The sequence below is a fragment of the Lontra canadensis genome, unplaced genomic scaffold (assembly GCF_010015895.1).
Source record: "Lontra canadensis isolate GAN:19392208 unplaced genomic scaffold, GSC_riverotter_1.0 scaffold378, whole genome shotgun sequence".
Taxonomy (NCBI): Eukaryota; Metazoa; Chordata; class Mammalia; order Carnivora; family Mustelidae; genus Lontra; species Lontra canadensis.
The window spans coordinates 1-19,581 of record NW_022631372.1 but is presented as its reverse complement, the minus strand read 5'-3'; the positions used below and the strand labels follow the sequence as shown (position 1 = coordinate 19,581).

The window sequence follows — 19,581 nt, the reverse complement described above, 5'->3', positions numbered from 1 at the left end:
TGACTGGCCAAACTATAAAAACCAAGACAGCAGAACTGCTATTGCATTAAGAAATAAGTATTGTAAAATACTCTTTCCTGAACAGTAAATGGATAACCTTGAAGTTGTAATCAGTTATCTTTAACTCCTAATGTATCCTAATTGTACAGAAAGTCATGGTATTAGCCCCCCAAAAAGGATTTCATGTTGTAATAAACAGACAAAAGACAATCCAAGTACAATTTTTTAATAAAGATAATTACAAAAGATGGAAAAAATCAGCTCAGAAAGGCCAATTACTTCTTTAATAGATCAGTTTTTGACATAATAACTCACATCAATTTTAAATACTATCACATAAAGCATGGTGGAGAAAAGAAATTTTGCTTCATAATTAGAAAACTCACAATAAAACTTGCCAAGAAAAAAAACAAAACAAAAAAAAAGCCATTTTGAAAATAAATACAGTCCATGCCAAAGTAGTATAAAATGAAGCCAGAAGTCTTCAAAAAGAAAAAATTTTTCTTCCCAATATTTTCTTTTATGGTTTCTGAAATTGGTGAGACACTCAAATTCAAGGGTTGCTGAGCTGTTCTGATTTGGCTCTGTTAAAAGAGGCAACATAGAGTATTAGGGTTGTATAGGGTCATGCCCAGAAACACATAATGCCTTGTTTTTGGGGTACTGACTCCCTTAATCTTTGCAGTGATTTTTAGAATCTATTCCAAGTTATCCTATAGAGGCTGGCACAAAATTATACGTGGTCAAGTATTTATATGCTTTATGATTATAAAAACCTCAATTATGATTTTGCTAAACATAACTGCATTATGAATTGTGTTATGCTAGCCCCATGTTTAAATTTATCTACCTCCCAACACTGAAAAATTTCATATATGGAAATTAAAAGAACCATGAAAAGATCACATGAAGTTACTAGCAAAGGGTCTCAAATACATTACGTATAAGAGTACAAACTAATTTATGTTGAGTTATACAGTATTATTATAGTCTTTATCATTTTTTAAGGCAAGCTACATAAGTAACAGATGAACAAATAAACTGGATGGTTAAGATGGCATAGATTACCTTATCCACAAATATGGACGAAAATTTAGAGCGCCTCATACAACTTACTGATGCTCTTAAGCAAGTTCAGTCCAGCACTTCCCAAAATACACACCCAAAGTAAATGTATTTATTATTTTTATAGTATATAAAAATCACTAGATAAGGAATACAATTTACCCTTTGGTATCTGTTTTTTCACCACTATTGTCCTTAGATTTATCTTCTTCCTTAACATCTAAAAACAAAAATTGGGAAGAGTTTAAAGCCTATTTTAAAATACAAAAATATATACATCTAAAAATATACTTTCCTTACAATATAAAAAGCTGTCATATACAAACAGTATTCATGAATTCAGTAACTACAGAAGCTTCGCTAGGTTCAAGGGTCAATGTAACAACCCAGGTCCTGCCCCTTTGAAGTTCTGTTTCACTCAGACTGCAGTATTACAGCTGGGCTTGTGCTGTGGAGAAGTTCAGCCTACAGACATAGGCACAGCACTGAGGGAGGCTGGGAAAGGCTATTACAGAGAGAGACATCGGAGAGGTGTCCTAAAAATGAATAGCTTTTGGGTGGGAAAAGGGATTAAGCATCCTGAACAGAAGGAAAACTTAAAAGGACTTTGAGGCAAGAAAGAATTTTGTTAAAAGATTTTATTTATTTATTCATGAGAGCGAGAGAAAGAGGGAGGGAGGCATTTGGAGATCCTGGAATCATGACCTAAGCCAAAGGCAGACGCTCAACAGAGACTGAACCACCCAGACACCCCAAAACAGAATAAACAAATTAGGAGGAAGAACTGAAGGACCACTGGAAACAACATACTGTGAGAAGACAGGAGAAGTAGGTAAGATAAGCTCAGAGGCACAGTAGAGGCTAAATCCTACTGCTTCCACCATTCACTTTTAACCCTCACTGTATGTCCTGAAACTTTACAATTCTAATAAAAATCAATAAAATAGTGATATTAACACTACAAACTCAAGACTACTAAAACAAATTAGCCCAAATGTGCTGAATTTCTTCAAAGCAGGATAGGAACCAAAGTTCTGAAGCAATGACCTGACAATAAAGATACCTGATTAAAAAACATTGTTATTAAGCATGCTACACAGACATTTCAGGGGACTGCTCTGACAATACAAACGTGTGTGACAATAAGGATACTATGACTTTTTTTGGACTACTGCCTTAACTTGGGATATGTAAACTTAGTAATTCAAAGTACCAAAATGGAACTGAGAAGTGGAGGAAGAAAAAAGAAATAGCCCCAACTTTAGGTTTTGATTTATAGATTTTAAAAAAGTTTTCTGTAGTAATATTTATGTGTAAGACAAGGCAATTTAAAACAAATGGAAGACCTTATAAGAAGCGCCCCACCATAAAACAAATTTTTAAAAATTATCATTATCAGCAGTAAAAGTTTTGAGGAACCAAACACTAAGAGATTAATCCACTACAAGGTCATTAAGCCAAATCAAAAGATACTCTCATTTTTAGCTAGAAGCACAATGAAGACAAGAAGCACCCTAGTGAAGGTGCTTTCCCATTTGAGGGGAAAAAAAAGCACAAAATAGCTAAAGATTTTTAAAATGAGAAGAAACTTCAAAAGTGACAATAGTATGCACTGATGGTGAAAGAATGAAAAATACTAGAAAAACAATACAGCTAAAGCTAAGCCCTCCTTACCTCAAACGTACGTGGATGTCAGTCGGTACGTAAGAGCAGACTGGAGCCATCATTGTGATACATTCAAACTTAGAGTTTTAAAAGTTAGAGAATGGTAGGTGCCTACAGAGGAGTGAATCACGAGTAAAAGAATCGAACTGCAAGTGTCAGATGTGCTGGGGAATCTAACCTCTCTAGTAAGAAAAAAAAAAAAAAAAAGAACATGACAGCCAGCTTACTCATGAAACTGCAGTGTTGACAGATTTAAGGAAAAGGATGCTGGCCAAGTATGTCTATCAGTTTTCCACATGCAATAGGGTCAAAATTAACAGTCAACTAAAACTCAAGTTCATCACCATTACTTGTATACAGGTATCAGGTATCTGGTATCCATTCCGTCAAGGAATGCACCAATGTTAAGAACATATTTAAGTTACTGTGTTCCCTAGCCACGAGCAGCTCAACCTAGCATGGAAGTACATAAAATCCTATTATGAGGCATTATAATGTATGTTAAATAAAATGACCAAGGTATGTATAAGTACTCTGGGAACTGAGATAAGAGATAAGAGATTCTGGTAGTAAATTTACTGCCTAAGGCATCATTTCGTCAAAAGATAAGCTACCGGCATTTTTAAGTTATGGCATCAAAGTATTCTACCTCCCCCTCCAACCCAGCTTCCACCCTCCTATCTTTCCTCAGAGTTATGTTTTCATCATATTTTCATCAAATTTCTGAGCAAAGTGTACTCTCTCTCAGCTTTTTCACAATGTTGAAACTAGTCTAAGGATAACTCTTTTTGTGTGTCTTATTCCTATCAAATAAACGTTAGGTGGTTAAAAATGACCTTAGAATCTGAGCTCTGCTCAGGGACGACCAATGCATGGGTCACCACTTTGTCTTTACCCAGTCTGTACCCCACAGTGTGACGTCTGCTGCTCTACGCCTGTGTCAGCAAGAGGCAGTAAGGTTTCCTATACTATAAGACCAAATGTGACTAGTAACATTAACAGAGCAGGTAAGGTAAGCCCCTTTACCACATGGAAAAAAGTCATAATCACCCTTTAATACTTGCACAATTGACTTCAGGATTTCATTAAAAAATTGCAGTGAAGCTCATTTTAAAAACTTACAATTAAAATACTTTTACCGAAAAATAAATCTGACCTGCTTTTTTGTCCTCAGTTTCTTTCTTGTCTTCTTCAATTCTAGCTTTCTTTGCTCCTTTCTTATGATCAGCCACATTTCTACGTCCTCCTTCTCCTTCATCCTCAGAATCTGAGAATTCTTCATCACAAGCTATTCGTTTGTCTGATGCTCTAACTGATTATATAAAAATGTTAATGGAAGTTGACAAGGCAGTCAGTCACAGGTTTTATAATTGTTGTAACACACTCATATACAAATGTACCAACCAATTTCCACATCTCAAAGTACAGGATAACAGATGCTTAATAATCCTAAGATTAGAACTAAATGCATGGTTTGTTCAGTAATGAAAATTTAGATTTGATCTAGGAAGAAGTAATTCAAAGAAACATGAAAAACACTTGGGGAGCTCACCAAAAAAAAATTTGGAGGGAAAAACTATGTTTTACTAATAGGAAGGGGGGGATACTAAAGAGTGACCATTTATTTCAGAGCTAAAAGGAGATGTAGACAGTAACATTAAAAATATCATTAATGCCAAGTATGTTAGAAGGTCTACACCACAACATATACCATACTTAGCAACCAATATTAGTGGAATGAGAGACAAGAGAATCAAACAGAAGGTGCTTAATGTTACTGAACTCATTCTCATTTGGATAAATGGCATAATTTTCCAATTCATTCCCAAATACCAGTGCAGAGTCCAATGTGGGGCTCGATCTCATGACCCTGAAATCATGACCTGAGCCATTATCAAGAGTCAGACGCTTAGCCGACTGAGGAACCTAGGTGCTCCTTGATCGTATATATAGTCACAGGAACTAAAACACTGACACTTAAATGAGGCTTTAAGATACAAGAGGGGTGCCTGGGTGGCTCAGTCGGTTAAGTGTCTGTCTCTGGATCAGGTCATGATCCCAGGGTCCTGGGATTGAACCCCGCATTAGGCTCCCTGCTCTGTGAGGAGCCTGCTTCTCCCTCTCCCTCTGCCTGCTGCTCCCCCTGCTTGTGCTCTCTCCTAACAACAAAACAAAACAAAACAAAACAAAGTCAAATCTATGTAAGATTAAAAATGGGAAAAAAGGACAACAATAGTGTCCTCCTGAAACGTGACCCATAGTGAAGTTCTTGGACCACCAAAACCTTTAATTTGTAGTGCTATTTTTAACAAATCAGAAGAATGTAACAGTACACATCAAGGCATTATCTTACTAGAAATTCTCTTGTCTGGGTCTTCTCCATCTTCATCTCCACTGTCTTCATGAACAGCATCTTCTGGAATAGCTTGCATCTGGACGCCAGGTGCATGAGGTAACATGCGTAAATTTTCAAATAAACGCTGTCTAAATTACATATGCGAATTTGTTAGACACAATTCCATTTTTCAAGTTTCTCTTAAATGTAAGAGGAAACATTAAGCAAAAATTTCATCATTTATCTGACTTAACCGTTGAGTTAAAATAATAACATAAAAGCAAGATACTTCACAGACTATCATTAACTCACCTAATACTCAAAATTTTCAACATAGGTACCATTTCATCCCTCATTTCAATGGTGAAAAAATGTAAGCCTAAAGGCAAAGTAAACTGCCAAATGTCACAGACCTAGTTGTGTCTCAGAGAGGACACAAACTTGGGTCTGTGTACAATAGCCCTCTAAACACTTTGCTCTTGGAGTTAAAGTTTACCAAAATGTTTCGAAAAGGAAAATTTCACTTTCAAGTAAGGCAAGAAAGTATACAATTTACAGTGCCCTTAGAAATTTAAAAATCCATCTTAAAAGAAAATGGAAGTATTTTTGAGCTATGAAGCACATACATTTTCATTATCTCAGAAAAAAATAACCAGTGATCTTAAGGTTTCAATGCTTTTGAAAAAGACAAAGGAAATATCTGATATATAAAAATAAAAATAAAAAGTTTATCAAATCAATTCAATGATCTCTTACTTTATCTTTTCCATATATTCTGGAGTGTTCTGGTTTGTCATGTTTGAAGGACTAATATGCAGTTTGAAGTCCGGGCCAAAATACTCAAAGTAATCATTATACGGCAATTCTATTAAAAACAATGAAATAAAGCAACATATTAAAAGCTCAATTTCACACAAACCCATGCACAAAATCCAGATTCAAGCTGTGAAAGTCCCTAAGAAAACTTTTAAGAGTGACCGCTCTCCTACTTACATGGTTTGGAATCGACTCTAATCATTCATCCGTCCACTTATATACATTGACAGTTTCGTACCATACAGACATCACAATATGACCACTTACCGTTGGGAATCTCACAATCAAGGGCAACTGCAGTCTCGTAAGTCCAACACCGAGCAACATTACGAATTGTGTATCCACCTCCCCCAAGCATCAGTAATGGTAAATTAAAAGTTTTCACAACTTCTACACATTTAGCATGACCTGAGACAAAAAAAAGATTTGGGTAACAACAAATCTATATATTCTGACAGTTTGACAAGTAAGTTTTAAAAAGATAATGGATGCAAACAATAAGTTTTACTCAACCAAAATGGCTTTTCTAAGTATTTAAAGAGTATGTAAAAATTTCAAGAAATTTCTAGTCCAAAATTTTTATTTAAATATCTTTCACACAATGATATATAGAACACAGTAAGATATAAGTGGCTATTTTAACAAGAGTCCCTAACAGAAAAGTGAATTATACAACTAAATTAACGTAAGAAATATGACAGAACACCTATTTTTATTAACATAGGAAGACATTATGTGGTATGAAGATTCTATGTTGATGTGACATTACATGGGGGAAAAAAGGTTATAATGAAACATGAACAATCATAGGGTGCCTGGGTGGCTGAATTGTTAAGTGTCTGCCTTCAGCTCAGGGTCATGATCCCGGGGTCCTGGGATCGAGCCCTGCATCAGCTCCCTGTTCAGTGGGAAGCCTGGTTCTCCCTCTCCCAGTCAAGTAAATAAATAAAATCTTTAAAGAACCATGAACAGGGTGCCTGGGTGGCTCAGTGGGTTAAACCTCTGCCTTCGGCTTGGGTCACGGTCTCAGGGTCCTGGGATCGAGTCCCGCATCATCAGGCTCTCTGCTCAGCGGGGAGCCTGCTTCCCTTCCCCTCTCTCTGCCTGCCTCTCTGCCTGCTTGTGATCTCTGTCAAATAAATAAATAAAATCTTAAAAAAAGAAAAACCCATGCAACAATCTAAATTTTACCACTTTTCCATATAAACGTAATGCAGACAAATCATGAAAAGCTATACAACAAAGTTTAACTGTAAGTTATCTTCAGGTAGCAGTACTAGGAATAATTTTCTTAATTTAAGATTATAAAATTACTCTCTATTGCTATTAAAAAATACTTCAACAAATATCTATGTGTAAAAATTTAAATGGAAAGTAAACCCAATATAAAAACAAAATATTTTCTTTGGATAAATGTAAAATGTATCTATCATTCAGGCATACAAATCAATCTTTAAAGAAAAACACCCTTCAATTATAGAAGAAATCCATGCTTACTTAAGAATATTTGGAAAAAATTTAAAGAAGTACAAAGACGAAACTGTTTAAAACGCCATTATCCAAAGATAGTTTTTAAAGTATTTCATTGCAATTCCTTCTGACTTAGTAAGATTTAATGATTTTTTTCATGTAATTGTATATTTGTGAGCATTTCCATTGAGTATTCAACAGTTGCAATATAAAATTCATAACCCAATTTCTATTATTGCTACTAGAAAAACATGAGCTTCTTATAATAGATTAAAAAAACCACTTTAGTACTTTTATTTTTTTAAGATTTTTAAAAAAATTTATTTATTTGACAGGAAGAGAGACTCAAGGAGGGGGAGTTGGAGAGGGAGAAGCAGGCTTCCTGCCGAATGGAGAGCCCGATGTGGGGCTCAATCCCAGGGCCCTGGGATCATGACCTGAGCCAAAGGCAGAGGCTTAACGACTGAGCCACCCAGGCGCCCCAGACTTTAGTATTTTTAAAGACAAAATAAAAAGTTAACTCATAGACTTCTGAGTAAAGACAGCTAGCTGGCTAAACAAAAACACTTTTCCTTCTCCTTAAAACCTGATAAAAATGACTAATGGTATTTTTTAAGGGATAAAACCAAAACCTATAAAAAAATGAAGAATGGCAGAGAACACATAGTAACAACATAAAGTAAGATAGAAAAGAGATGGACAAGAGGTTAACGGACTTTAAAAGACCTGAGAAATCTAAATTGAAGCTGGCAATGGAGAAAACTTAGAATCAAGTTTAAGAACTGGGATTGAAAATATCCTTAGCGCTTTATATAACTGAAATTCTAACAGCAGAAATGTAAATTACTATAAAAGTAAAATACTACAGTTTATGATTATGAATGTTAAAACTTTTAAGTATGAAAACAAAGCATTTTCGAAGTGCTAGGACATGAAAACGGACTGTTAATACCCCTTTTGTACATTAGGAAGATCATATCCATTTGGAAGCGAACAGATGGTTATCAACACATTAAGTTCAACAATACGAAACTATTTGACCACTATTGACCTACCAAGAAAAGGGGCAATCAAGTTTGTATGGTTCAACCTAATAAAAGTAGAACAGATTGTACCATTAATTCTAAAGCTAACTGGTATAGAAGCAATCATAACATTAAATAAAAGACTTTAATATCTAGAATTAGGTATTTAATTCCATTTAAGCCAAGTCATTTTTAAAAAGTTCTGTTTGAGAATTCTTCACATCTTAAGAGGCAATTCAATGCAAGAACATCCATTTGTCAACTGAAGATTCAGAAGGAAAACTACAAAATCATGTACAATATTCATCATTACTGATCCCCATATAATAAATTTTAAGAACTTGTTAAATAAAATTTAGGATTTATTCTTACACCCAAGAAGTTCATTCCATGACGGTGAACTTTCACTTTGGTCTGGACTTAAGTTGCATGTTAATTTCAACAATGGATCAAATTTAAGTTTTGGTGCTATCCTCCTAATCCCCCACACATCTTTTCTCAGAAAACTACCTGAGAATGTGCTCTAACAAAATAAGACAAAAATTTAGGGAAGACAGAGGAAAGAGCAATGGGGGAGGGGAGGCATATAAAAGAGAAACGAAGAGCGCTTTTCCCACCAAGTCTATAGGATACTTGTCTAAACAGTAACAGCACAGAAGGTTATTCTTCAAAAAGGTAAAAATGATGGAATACTTGATGCAACTGAACATTTGAAGCTATTTGGATAATGGTGATTTAATAATGAGTAAAGAGAAAACTAGAAATGAGGCAAGAAAAATATATTTATAAAAAATAAAAAAAAATTAATAAAAAAAATGAGGCAAGAAAAACAAGTTATACAATAAAAGATCTGATAAGCTGAAAAGTGCTTTAATGTTGATGATGCTGTAAACACTGAATGCCACACCAAAATTCTAGTATAATTACCAGATTTAAGCAATAAAAATGAAGATACCGGAAGGGTGTACTCAAGTATTGGGGACAAAGTGGTGAAAAAGAGCTAAATCCCTCTTCTTCCATGACAGGAACTGAATATACAAAGCGAAAATTGAAAGTAACAGAGTTTGGGACACCTGGCTGGCTCAGTTGAAGGAGCATGCAACTTTTTTTTTTTTTTTTGAAGATTTTATTTATTTATTTGAGAGAGAACATGAACTGGGGGAGGAGGAGAATCTCAAGCAGACTCCGTGCTGAGTACAGAGCCCAGCGCAGGGCTCTGTCCCAGGACTGAGATCACGAGCTGAGCTGAAATCCAGAGTGACATGCTTAACCTCCTGAGCCAGACAGACGCCCTGAGAAACATGCAACTCTTGATCTCGGGGTTTTGAGTTTGAGCCCTATACGCTGGGAACAGAGATTAAAAGTAAAATAAAAACAAAGTTAGTTTGCATGTTATTTGGAGAAAGATAAACACCCAAAGGAGCAACAAAAAAACAATGAAAATGGCTGCCTTGGCTGGGACTGCAAGAAGCTTTATGACACTCTTCCCGTATGAATTCAACAACAAAATAAAAAAAACCTAATTAACTGAAACAGCATTCCAAATGCATATATACATCCGGCAAAAACCAATGAAAAATACAAAATGTGTGATTCTGTGTTAATATAGTAGAGGCAAAAAATTATAATGATTAACTTTAATGGGAAGTTCTCAGAGAGGGAAAAAAAAAAAAAAAAAGAAAACCCGTTCCTGGGACTATCACCCATTAAACCACTTACCTTTGACTGTCAGATTGAAGCAACCAAGCCTATCACCAGAGAGTGAGTCTGCACCACACTGTAGCACCACAGCACTGGGCTGATACATCTCCATCACCTTTGAGATAATCTATGTACAAGACAACAAATGTTAATACCTGTAAAATTATTTCACAAAACTCCATTTTGATTTTGAAAATAAAAATACTTACAGGCTTAAATATCTGCCCATAGGACTCATCATCTATACCGTCTCTCATTGGAAAATTGACAGCATAGTATTTGCCTTTTCCTGCACCAATATCCTAAAATACACAATTAAACAGCTCTTAGAGACTGTTTCATAGTAAAAATGCCTGACATGCTTATTAAGGAATTTTTTACAAGATTTTTAAAAAACTAGGCAACAATATCCAATTCTGAATTCATCTTTTAATTTAAATACAGGAGCAAGTATAAATTCCATTATTAATGGATTGTTTTATTAAGCTAAACAGAACCAATTCCAAATAATCTGTAATAGCTATTTTGGGGAGAAAGAAATTTAACAATTAAAGGCAATATTACACATTAGACCAAGAAATAAATCATGAACAGAATATGTAAGACAACGTTATGAGTAAAACTGCAGAAAATAAATACTCTGAGCAAAAGAATCATGCAGGATAACTGTCTCTATAATGCAGAATCCTTCTTGTGGCTCATGCTCTGGTCTAAGTTTATTTATGATGAAAGAAAAGCTCCAACTTCCCTCAAGTTTTGACAACTGCAGACTAAAGCACCAAAACCTGCTCTTTAATTGGGCTTGAAATAAATTTTGTTTCTACTTGTTGAATTAAAACCACTCTAGGCATTAACACTTCTCAAAGCAGCAAAAGAAACTGAGCTGGGTTCAGCAAGATATACACTTAAAAAATATATATACACCCACACACTACATATACTATTTGTATTATTATGCATGTGTAGATGGATGTGTGTAAATGTACCTAGTGCACACACACATAATTCCTAGAAGAAATGGTATAGCACAAAAATTGCGACAAAATAGTTCTTTAACTGCAACACCAAAGAACTGGTGGTAACTGATTCTTAATGTGTTTTAAATTATGTCTCACTATACACGGAATCTTTAGAATGACTACTGCTTTTATACAAGTCTCCCTTTAACTCTCATATAACGATCTGAGTTTGATTCATTTTAAAAAAGCACAGTTTATCCTTCAATATTAGAGTTTCCATGATCCAACTTCCAATGAAGAAAAAGTGGAATTTATCTCCCCCAACAATTTTTCCTGAAGAAATCTAAATGTTTATATATACCTAAATACAAACCATTCAGATATGGGTAAACTAAAGCATGGTGAATCCCCAAAATCCTGCTCTAAAAACTAAATGTGGAATATACTTTGACATTAAGATTTCAGAATACGGAAAGCTGATCAGCACCTCTCAACTCCAGCCAAAAGCTGGCCCCTCAGCTGTTGCCCTTGTTGCACCCAGATTTATCCCTTCTAGTTCTTACTCTTAACTGCTACTTTTATCATACCCTTTTTTCCCTTAGACTCTTGCTCTAATAAAGCCAAGCAGTTTTAACAATGACCTAAACTTGAAGTAGCTTTCTTTTCTAATTTCGAATGAACTGGCAGGCAGAAAAGGGAATGTTTAGGGGTGCCTGGGTGGCTCAGTGGGTTAAGCCTCTGCCTTTGGCTCAGGTCATGATCCCAGGGTCCTGCGATCAAGCCCCGCATCAGGCTCTCTGCTCTGAGGGGAGCCTGCTTCCTCCCCCCTCTCTCTGCCTGCCTCACTGCCTACTTGTGATCTCTGTCAAATAAATAAGTAAAATCTTAAAAAAAAAAAAAAAAAGAATGTTTATTAAATTAACATCAAAGATACACAAAAGTTTTATGAAATTCCAAATATAACTCCATGCATAATGACTGATGTTGATTTCCTTACAAAATTTTGGGGACTCCTTTATAATAACCAAAGGGAAATTATTACGATGACATTTCACACAATAAGTGTAAAATCTTTAGTGAGTAAAAGAGAAATTCAAAGTCATTCTGAAATCTTTAAAAAACACCTATTCTCCAATACTTTCTAGCAACTTCAATCAATCCTAAGAATATTGTCAGAAATGAAAACAGAGGCCATGTTTTACTAATTCTGGCATTAATTAGGATTATAGTGAAAAGAGACCTTCTTTAAGCTTAAAACTAGGAAGAGTCTTTGCTGAATTTCCACTGAGTACAATGGCTGTAGACCAAGGAATTCTACCGGTTTAGAGTAGTGGTTCTCAAACGTTCGTGTGCAGAATCCGTTTCAGAGGCCTGACAGGATGTTCCCAGTGAAACTGCTAGTTTAAAAGTCATACACTAAGAATCACTGTATGTAAAGTTAAGACCAAGAGGGAAAGGCACTGAAGGAGCTAAGAGGCATGGAACTGAAAATATATATTTGCAATTTTAAAAGCCACATAATTTAAACTCAAATAAACTGACCTTCCATCCATTTTTAAGTAAAAAAAGATTTTACCATCACAACTCTTACTGAAAGAGCACCATCTTGTGGTCAAATAAAAAAACTCACATATAATAAGGCCACTTTTCATTTGGTTGTCATACAGCTCTAACTACATACCACAGATACGAAAAATAACCTTAATAAAATAACTTAGAATACGATAACAGAAGTATAAAAGAAATAAATGCACTTAATGTAACAGGCAGGCAGGATAAGTTACGGTATTCTTTCTCTCTCCAGATATAGACTACAAATTTCAGAAGCCTAAGGAAAAAGAGATTAAAATTAGGCCTATTAAATCAAGACTCATCATAGAAGGAGGGCAAGAACCTAAAAAAAGAGTTATTTTCTTCCCCCAATTTTTACAATCAACAGCAATGCTGGCTACTTTCAAGCAGGTTTTAAAGATGCAAATAAACATCTAGAAAACTTCTTCGTGCTTCAGGGATGTTAAAAAATAATTACTCAACCAAAGAAATTATTTATGGCTGAGCAAGAGAAAGTTCTCTCAGTTCTCACTAAATTTTTGCTTATAGTCAACAAAAGTGAATTCTGGCAAATGTTACATAGTATATAAAATGACTCAATCCTGCATACGTGTTTCAAATGAATGACTGAAGAACAGTATTAGTTTAGATATGATTATTAGCTTCCTCCATTCTCCTAATTTTTTTATCACAATACTTACTCAGACAGAAATTCAGTCTTACCCTTAAGTCTCCTGTTCCGGGAAAGTACTCCCCATATTTATGGAATGATACAGTCATTACACGATCTGTCGTATAAAAAGCTTCTTCAACACCATCACCATGATGGATATCAATATCAATATATAAGACTCTCTGATGATACCTGAAAACAATGCCATCATTTAAGTTTCTAAAAGGTTTTAAAAGATGAAAGAACCACCATGGGTTCAGAAAACCCATTTTTGAGCTCTTGCATTTCAGAACGTTTATCCCCTTTCTTACTTTATTTCCAGCCTAAGAGATCATTCAAATCATTTATTTCCAGCCTAAGAGATCAGAGATGAGAGATCATCTCAAAAGAGATCATACAAGTTTGGCCCTTAGATCTTTAAGTCCTTCTTTTAGCCCCACTCTAGGTAAGAAAATGTATTTACTCTCCCTGGGAAATCTGTCCAATTCTCCAAGTTTTAAAAACATACTACATGTTTCTATATATTAACAACTAAAGATTATACTGTACTTAGAGGATTATTACTTTAAAACATCTCTGTAGTAAATTTTCAGTGTTATAAAACAATAGTTGGTGATCTATTTTATAGCCCAAATCTGACCAACAAAGTCTTTTTGTAAAGCCTTGAGCTAAGAATAGTTTTTATACTTTTAAACCACTGAAAAGTAAAATTAAAACAAGAATATTTCATATGTGACAAGGGAATGGCAAATTTCAGTGTCCATAAATAAAGTGTTACTGAAACATGGCCATGTTTTTTTGTTTACAAATTATCTATGGCTTCTTTTGTGCTTTCAACTGCAAAGTAGAGTAGTTGTGACAGAAACCACATCTGGTACTCTCCTCATTTCCTAGTGCTGCCTGGAGCACTATAAATTGTGATACAATTATAGCTCAAATATATTTTAGGAATCATGTATATCACTACACTGTGACATTTTTTTTTTTACCAGCACATACCCATGTCAAAACAGAGAAAATGAAATGAACTCTGAATGTCATACTTTCATGGCATGGTGAACTGAGGATTATTTTGTTACTAAATTAAATGGCAGAGCTTTTTGTGTTTATTATATAATGATACCACCACTACGTTACAATAATATAATCTGACATTATCAAACTAAGCACACATTCAAATATTCTCAACTCACAGGAAAGCACCATTCAGCAAAGTTATGGGGAAAAAAGAAGAATGTCTCATTATAATAGTCTTTCTTCTCAAAAATAATAAAAAAAGCTGTTAGTCAACCAAGTGGTTTGTTTATAAGTGGCTTATCAACAGTCAATTAAATTATGACCGTTCATACCAGTTAAAGAAATCTGTCTATACAAATTAAATTAAAACCTGTTTAAGGCTCTAAGCATGTAAGCAAAACCACTGCCCAGAGATGAAGACACAAGAACCAAAATCAACAGGGAATTAAAAACCAAGGCAAATAATTTCAAGTGGTTTTCCTTGGCTCTGAATGAGTTAAATGAAACATTTTAGTTCTTTATCTGAGGAGTCAATACCAAATTTTAAATGACTGAAAAAGCAGCCTCTATAAACAGTGTGCATGGAATTACTACAGCCAAGAACATTTTGAAACAGAAAAAACTTAATTCACTATAATCTGAAGTGGCATCTGCTAAGACATGTTACAACTGATCATGGTTAAAAAAAAAAAAAAAAACAAAGAAAAACAAACAAACAAAAAAACCCTGTAAATTTCCAAATTTTTAAGTCCCTCTATGGATATCTCTCTCAAACCGCAGTCAAGGATAACTTTACCTCTAATTCCTTTAGTTATTTAGAGACAATTATATCCATTAGTAGAGAACAAAGCCTCATTCCATGTGGAAACTAGGCAATTAGCTAGACTCATTCCATGAATAAATCTGGTTTCAAATTTTTGCCTTCACAAGTTAAAACTTATAAAATGTTAGAACATAAACTTTCAGGGTCCTGTCATCTTTCATTAGTTGAAACTGTAACTCAAAATCTTAATCTCCAAACTATTTTTGGTTTTTTTTTTAAAAGGATATTTAATGGGAATTTTAAACATGTATATGCATTTCTCATTATTAATCCAAGGAATGGGGAAATGTCCTGTATTTCTACAATGGTTTGTAATGAAGAAGGCTCATCTCTGAACTATTTTTAATAGATTTCATAGATTTCTATGGTTTTAATTAAAACTTTTTCATAAGAAAAATATCGACATAAATTAACTTACTTTAGTAATTCAAGGATGGCAAGTACAATATCATTAACGTAACAGAATCCCGATGCTTCTGACTTCTTAGCATGGTGTAACCCTCCAGCCCAGTTAACGGCCATATCAGTTTGTTGTCGATTTAACTTCACGGCCCCAGCTGAGAGACAAGACAGGAAGTTTAAAGTAAGAAGTTAATACAATTAGACAAAAGTCCTATAGGAAAGAGAATGCCATGTACAAGTAAAAGAGTTTAAAATTACAGAAAGATAAGCCTCATCATCTGGGACACTGACAGGTTTTTTCTTAAATGTATTCCTATAGCTGTGTTCTGATTTAAATGAGAGAGAGTATATACAGAAACTGGTAGCTGGAAGAGATATAGAGAGAAATCTCTACGTGAAAATACAACAGAAACAAGAAACAAAAAGTTCAAGTCATTATGATCATAAAACATGGGGTTTATTTATTTTTAAAGAAAGAAGGTAACTACTTTTATTATTTTTTTAAAAGTGAGCTCTACACCCAGCGTGAGGCTTGACCTCACAACTCCCAAATCAAGTCACGTTCTCTACCAGCTGAGCCAGTCACGTGCCCCAAACGTGGATTTTTAAAGACAACTGTACTACTATAAACATACAGGCTACTTTTTGCTTTCAAAATCCACTACCACCAGAAACCTCTGCTTTAAACAAATAACCCAAAAGTTACATACCAAATTTAAATCAATTTTTAGAACTGAATCAGGACACTTACCAACCGAACCACCAGTTGAGAGCTGACAAAACTCAAAGAGTCCATCAAATACTGGACAATCCTCTCCAACATTAACTGTGAAAGACAGGTTTCAGTTAGAATCCACTCTATGAATTAAAGATTTCCTTCCAAATACTACTTCTTACAAACATTTTTATATTTGATAGAAAAAACATCATAGAAGAAATCTAAACTTTGATATTTAAAAATAATTTGTCATTTTACCCAAGGTAATTAAAGTGTTACCTATGAAACACCACCACCAAATCTTACCAGGATTATTTGTAAAACATCTTTGCTCTATTACTAAAAAAATTAATAGCCATCAAAATATAAAAGGCATTTGATTTATTTAATTAAAACATACACTTAAATTTTAGGCATTTCTCCTTAAATATACAATAAATTAATCAGGATTCTAAAAAATTTAAGCAAGTTTAATCCCTTTACGGTTTACTTTCTCAAAAATCCCTAAATGCACAGAACATCCATTAACTTTGAAATGTATTTTAATGAGTACTAAAAAAATAAAGCAGCTGATTGCCTACCCAATCTTAAAGGATGGTAAGAATTAACTAGGTTCGTAACAGCCAAGACATAGAAGGAAGGGGTATATAAAGCACAATGAAAAAACACGTACAGATCCATGACACAGTTCCTTAGTACTGACAGGATAAAAGGGACTTATTATGTACATGACCCATTCTCAGCCTCTTCCCACCCCCAATTATAACCTTTTAAAAAATAAGGGTAATTATTTTACATAGCTTTTTATACTCATAATTTATTAGCACTATAACAAATGCATTTGAGTTTCTTACTGCTCAGATATAATCTTAGTATAATTATGTAGTAAATCAATCCTGTTAATTCATTTGCCCAATCTACCCATAACTTTTAATTTAAGCCTGATTCGCCATCAAAAAACCAGGGACAAATAATATGTTCGATTTACATTATAGCATTTTACTGAGTAAATGAAATAATCGATAGTAGAAATGCATACAAAGTTCTACAAATGTTAACAATGTCTAGTAACTACACTTTAGTATTATTAAAACTGTTCTTTTTAAAAAAATCATCACTGAAGACTATAGAAGTTTACTCTACAAAACAGAAACACTGATGAGAATGAACTTTAGTATCAAGCTTTCAAAAACTCTGTTCCAAACATTTTAGATGACACTTTGCATTCCACTTTCAAGCCAACCACTGCTAATAATAAAATACTTTTTATCTATATAAAAGAGAATACTATATAGAAGAAAATCAAAAGCTTCACTCACAAAGGGAAGGAACAGATTACATATTACAATCCACATTAACTAAAGCACACAAATAGAAGATGAGAAATCTATACACCAGGCTAAGGCCAATCGAAGTATAATTACTTTTTTTTTTTTTTTTTTTTAAAAGCAGGTGAGTAAGGTCTCCCCACCAATATCCATTATCCCAAAGTTAGAAAGGGACAAAAACAAAGAATAGAGGAACATCCAAATAGCTTTTTGGCAGTTTGGCAGACCAATAGGCTTCAGGTAGATTTTGTTTTTTAAAGATTTTATTTCTTTATTTATTTGAGGGAAAGAGAAAATCTCAGGTTGACTCTGTGCTGAGTGCAGAGCCTGATGCAGGGCTCTATCTCAAGACCCTGAGGATCATGACCTGAGGTGAAATCAAGAGTCAGACGCTTAACCAACTGAGCAGCGCAAGCACCCCCCCTTTTTTTGTTATTTAAAATAGCTCTGAGGGGCGCACCTAGGTAGCTCAGTTGGTTAAGCGTCTGCCTTCAGCTCAGGGTCCTGGGATCGAGCCCTGCATCAAGGCTTCCTGCTCAGCAGGAAATGCCTGCTGCTCCCTTTGCCTGTACTCTCTCTTATCTGTCAAATAAATAAATAAAATCTTTAAAAATTTTTTTTTAAAAGATAAAGTAGCTTTAATATTTTTACACTGACTTTTCAAACCAACTAATTTAAAAAAGTATTTTAGATCAGGCAGAATTCCTAGATTTGGATAACTCTAATTATATGCTTCTAAAAATACTCATTTATACTTATAAATACTAATATATACTTTTGACACAGAAACGTACATCTCTGCATCTGCTTACTATACTCAGACATGTTATCCGGTCTTATTGAACGTAGAAATTTGATGTACTCATCACTGTGGTATTTTGTCATTTCTTCAGCAGTGGCTTTATGGGGCCTCTGTGAAGAAAAACATATGTCAGAATTGTGGAACTACAACTGGTTATATCAGAGTTACCAACACAAAGTATACGATTTCCCCTAACAGTCCTCTCAAAAGAACTAGGTCTGCCAGAACAAAATAAATTCCAAAGCTAATCCAAATTTATACATATGTTTTAGAAAACAGTAATCAATTCCAAAGCTAATTCCTACTCCTTTAAAAGCATTACACAGGTCTGACTCCAACTATATATTACTCCTACTATTTTAGCAGAAATTGGTCAACACTTACAAAGTTGAATCTGTGTTCAGAAACTACTTTCACTTTTCCCATCATAAACCTGTTCTATATCCAGTGAGAATGAAATTCATTCTCAATTATAAGTCTTTGTCCACAATCACTCCTTCTTTCCTTTGTCTATCCTAATTATTCTTGTTCCCAAGAGCTCAATTTCATTTATGACATACTTCTCCCAGATTCCCAGGAAGATTTATCCAAATCCTCTTCTGTAAATGTTTATATTTGAAAGAAAGTAACTCATTGACACCCAGTACTGCTAACTGCTTCAAGTCTTTTCTCTTGTTGTGTTTAAAAAAACAAACAAAAAAACAAAACAGGGAAGTTAAGGTCTCCCCACCAATATCCATTATCCATCCTCCCAAAGTTAATATATAATTCCATCAGTGCAAAAACATTTAAGGTGATTGTATCCTAAATGTTAACTGTACTGTGCATGATCACTAACACATTGTTCCATATGCCAATAAGTATTTGTAGAATTTTCTACATAGTTCTTTCTCGTAATCACTACCCAGGTCAACTCTTCAGGAGCACAGCCAGATCAACCACTACTTTAACAAAGATATTTAGTATGCTAAACTGAGCTGGTTCTCTAGAATGTGAGAAGATGAGGTATGAGAAACTTTTAAAAAATGGTTGAGGAAGAGGGACAAGAGAGGTCATAGCTCCCACACTCTCAGTTTCCTCTGAAGAGTAAAACAAAAAGAGGATTTTCTGTTTTCTTCTAGAAAACATCATGTGCTACATGCCCTTCAAAAGGAGTAAGAAACAAGTTTCAAAGCAGATTAAGAAAAAAAAAAAACAAACCACTGCTGTGTATTTATCAAAAGGTATACTC

General features: G+C 34.4%; 1 protein-coding gene across 1 annotated transcript; it reads right to left on the bottom strand.

The window, feature by feature from the left end:
- Positions 1-210: 210 nt before the first annotated feature.
- On the bottom strand, positions 211-18,476 carry LOC116862915 (histone deacetylase 2). Its single transcript, XM_032850369.1, has 12 exons — positions 18,343-18,476; positions 16,254-16,328; positions 15,519-15,657; positions 13,311-13,452; positions 10,287-10,379; positions 10,096-10,204; positions 6,149-6,289; positions 5,822-5,930; positions 5,084-5,214; positions 3,887-4,042; positions 1,228-1,285; positions 211-584 (listed from the first exon to the last, which is right to left on the bottom strand). Exons 1-12 carry the CDS (start codon positions 18,431-18,433, stop codon positions 554-556), a joined length of 1,275 nt encoding a protein of 424 aa, XP_032706260.1. The 5' UTR covers positions 18,434-18,476; the 3' UTR covers positions 211-553.
- Positions 18,477-19,581: the final 1,105 nt, after the last annotated feature.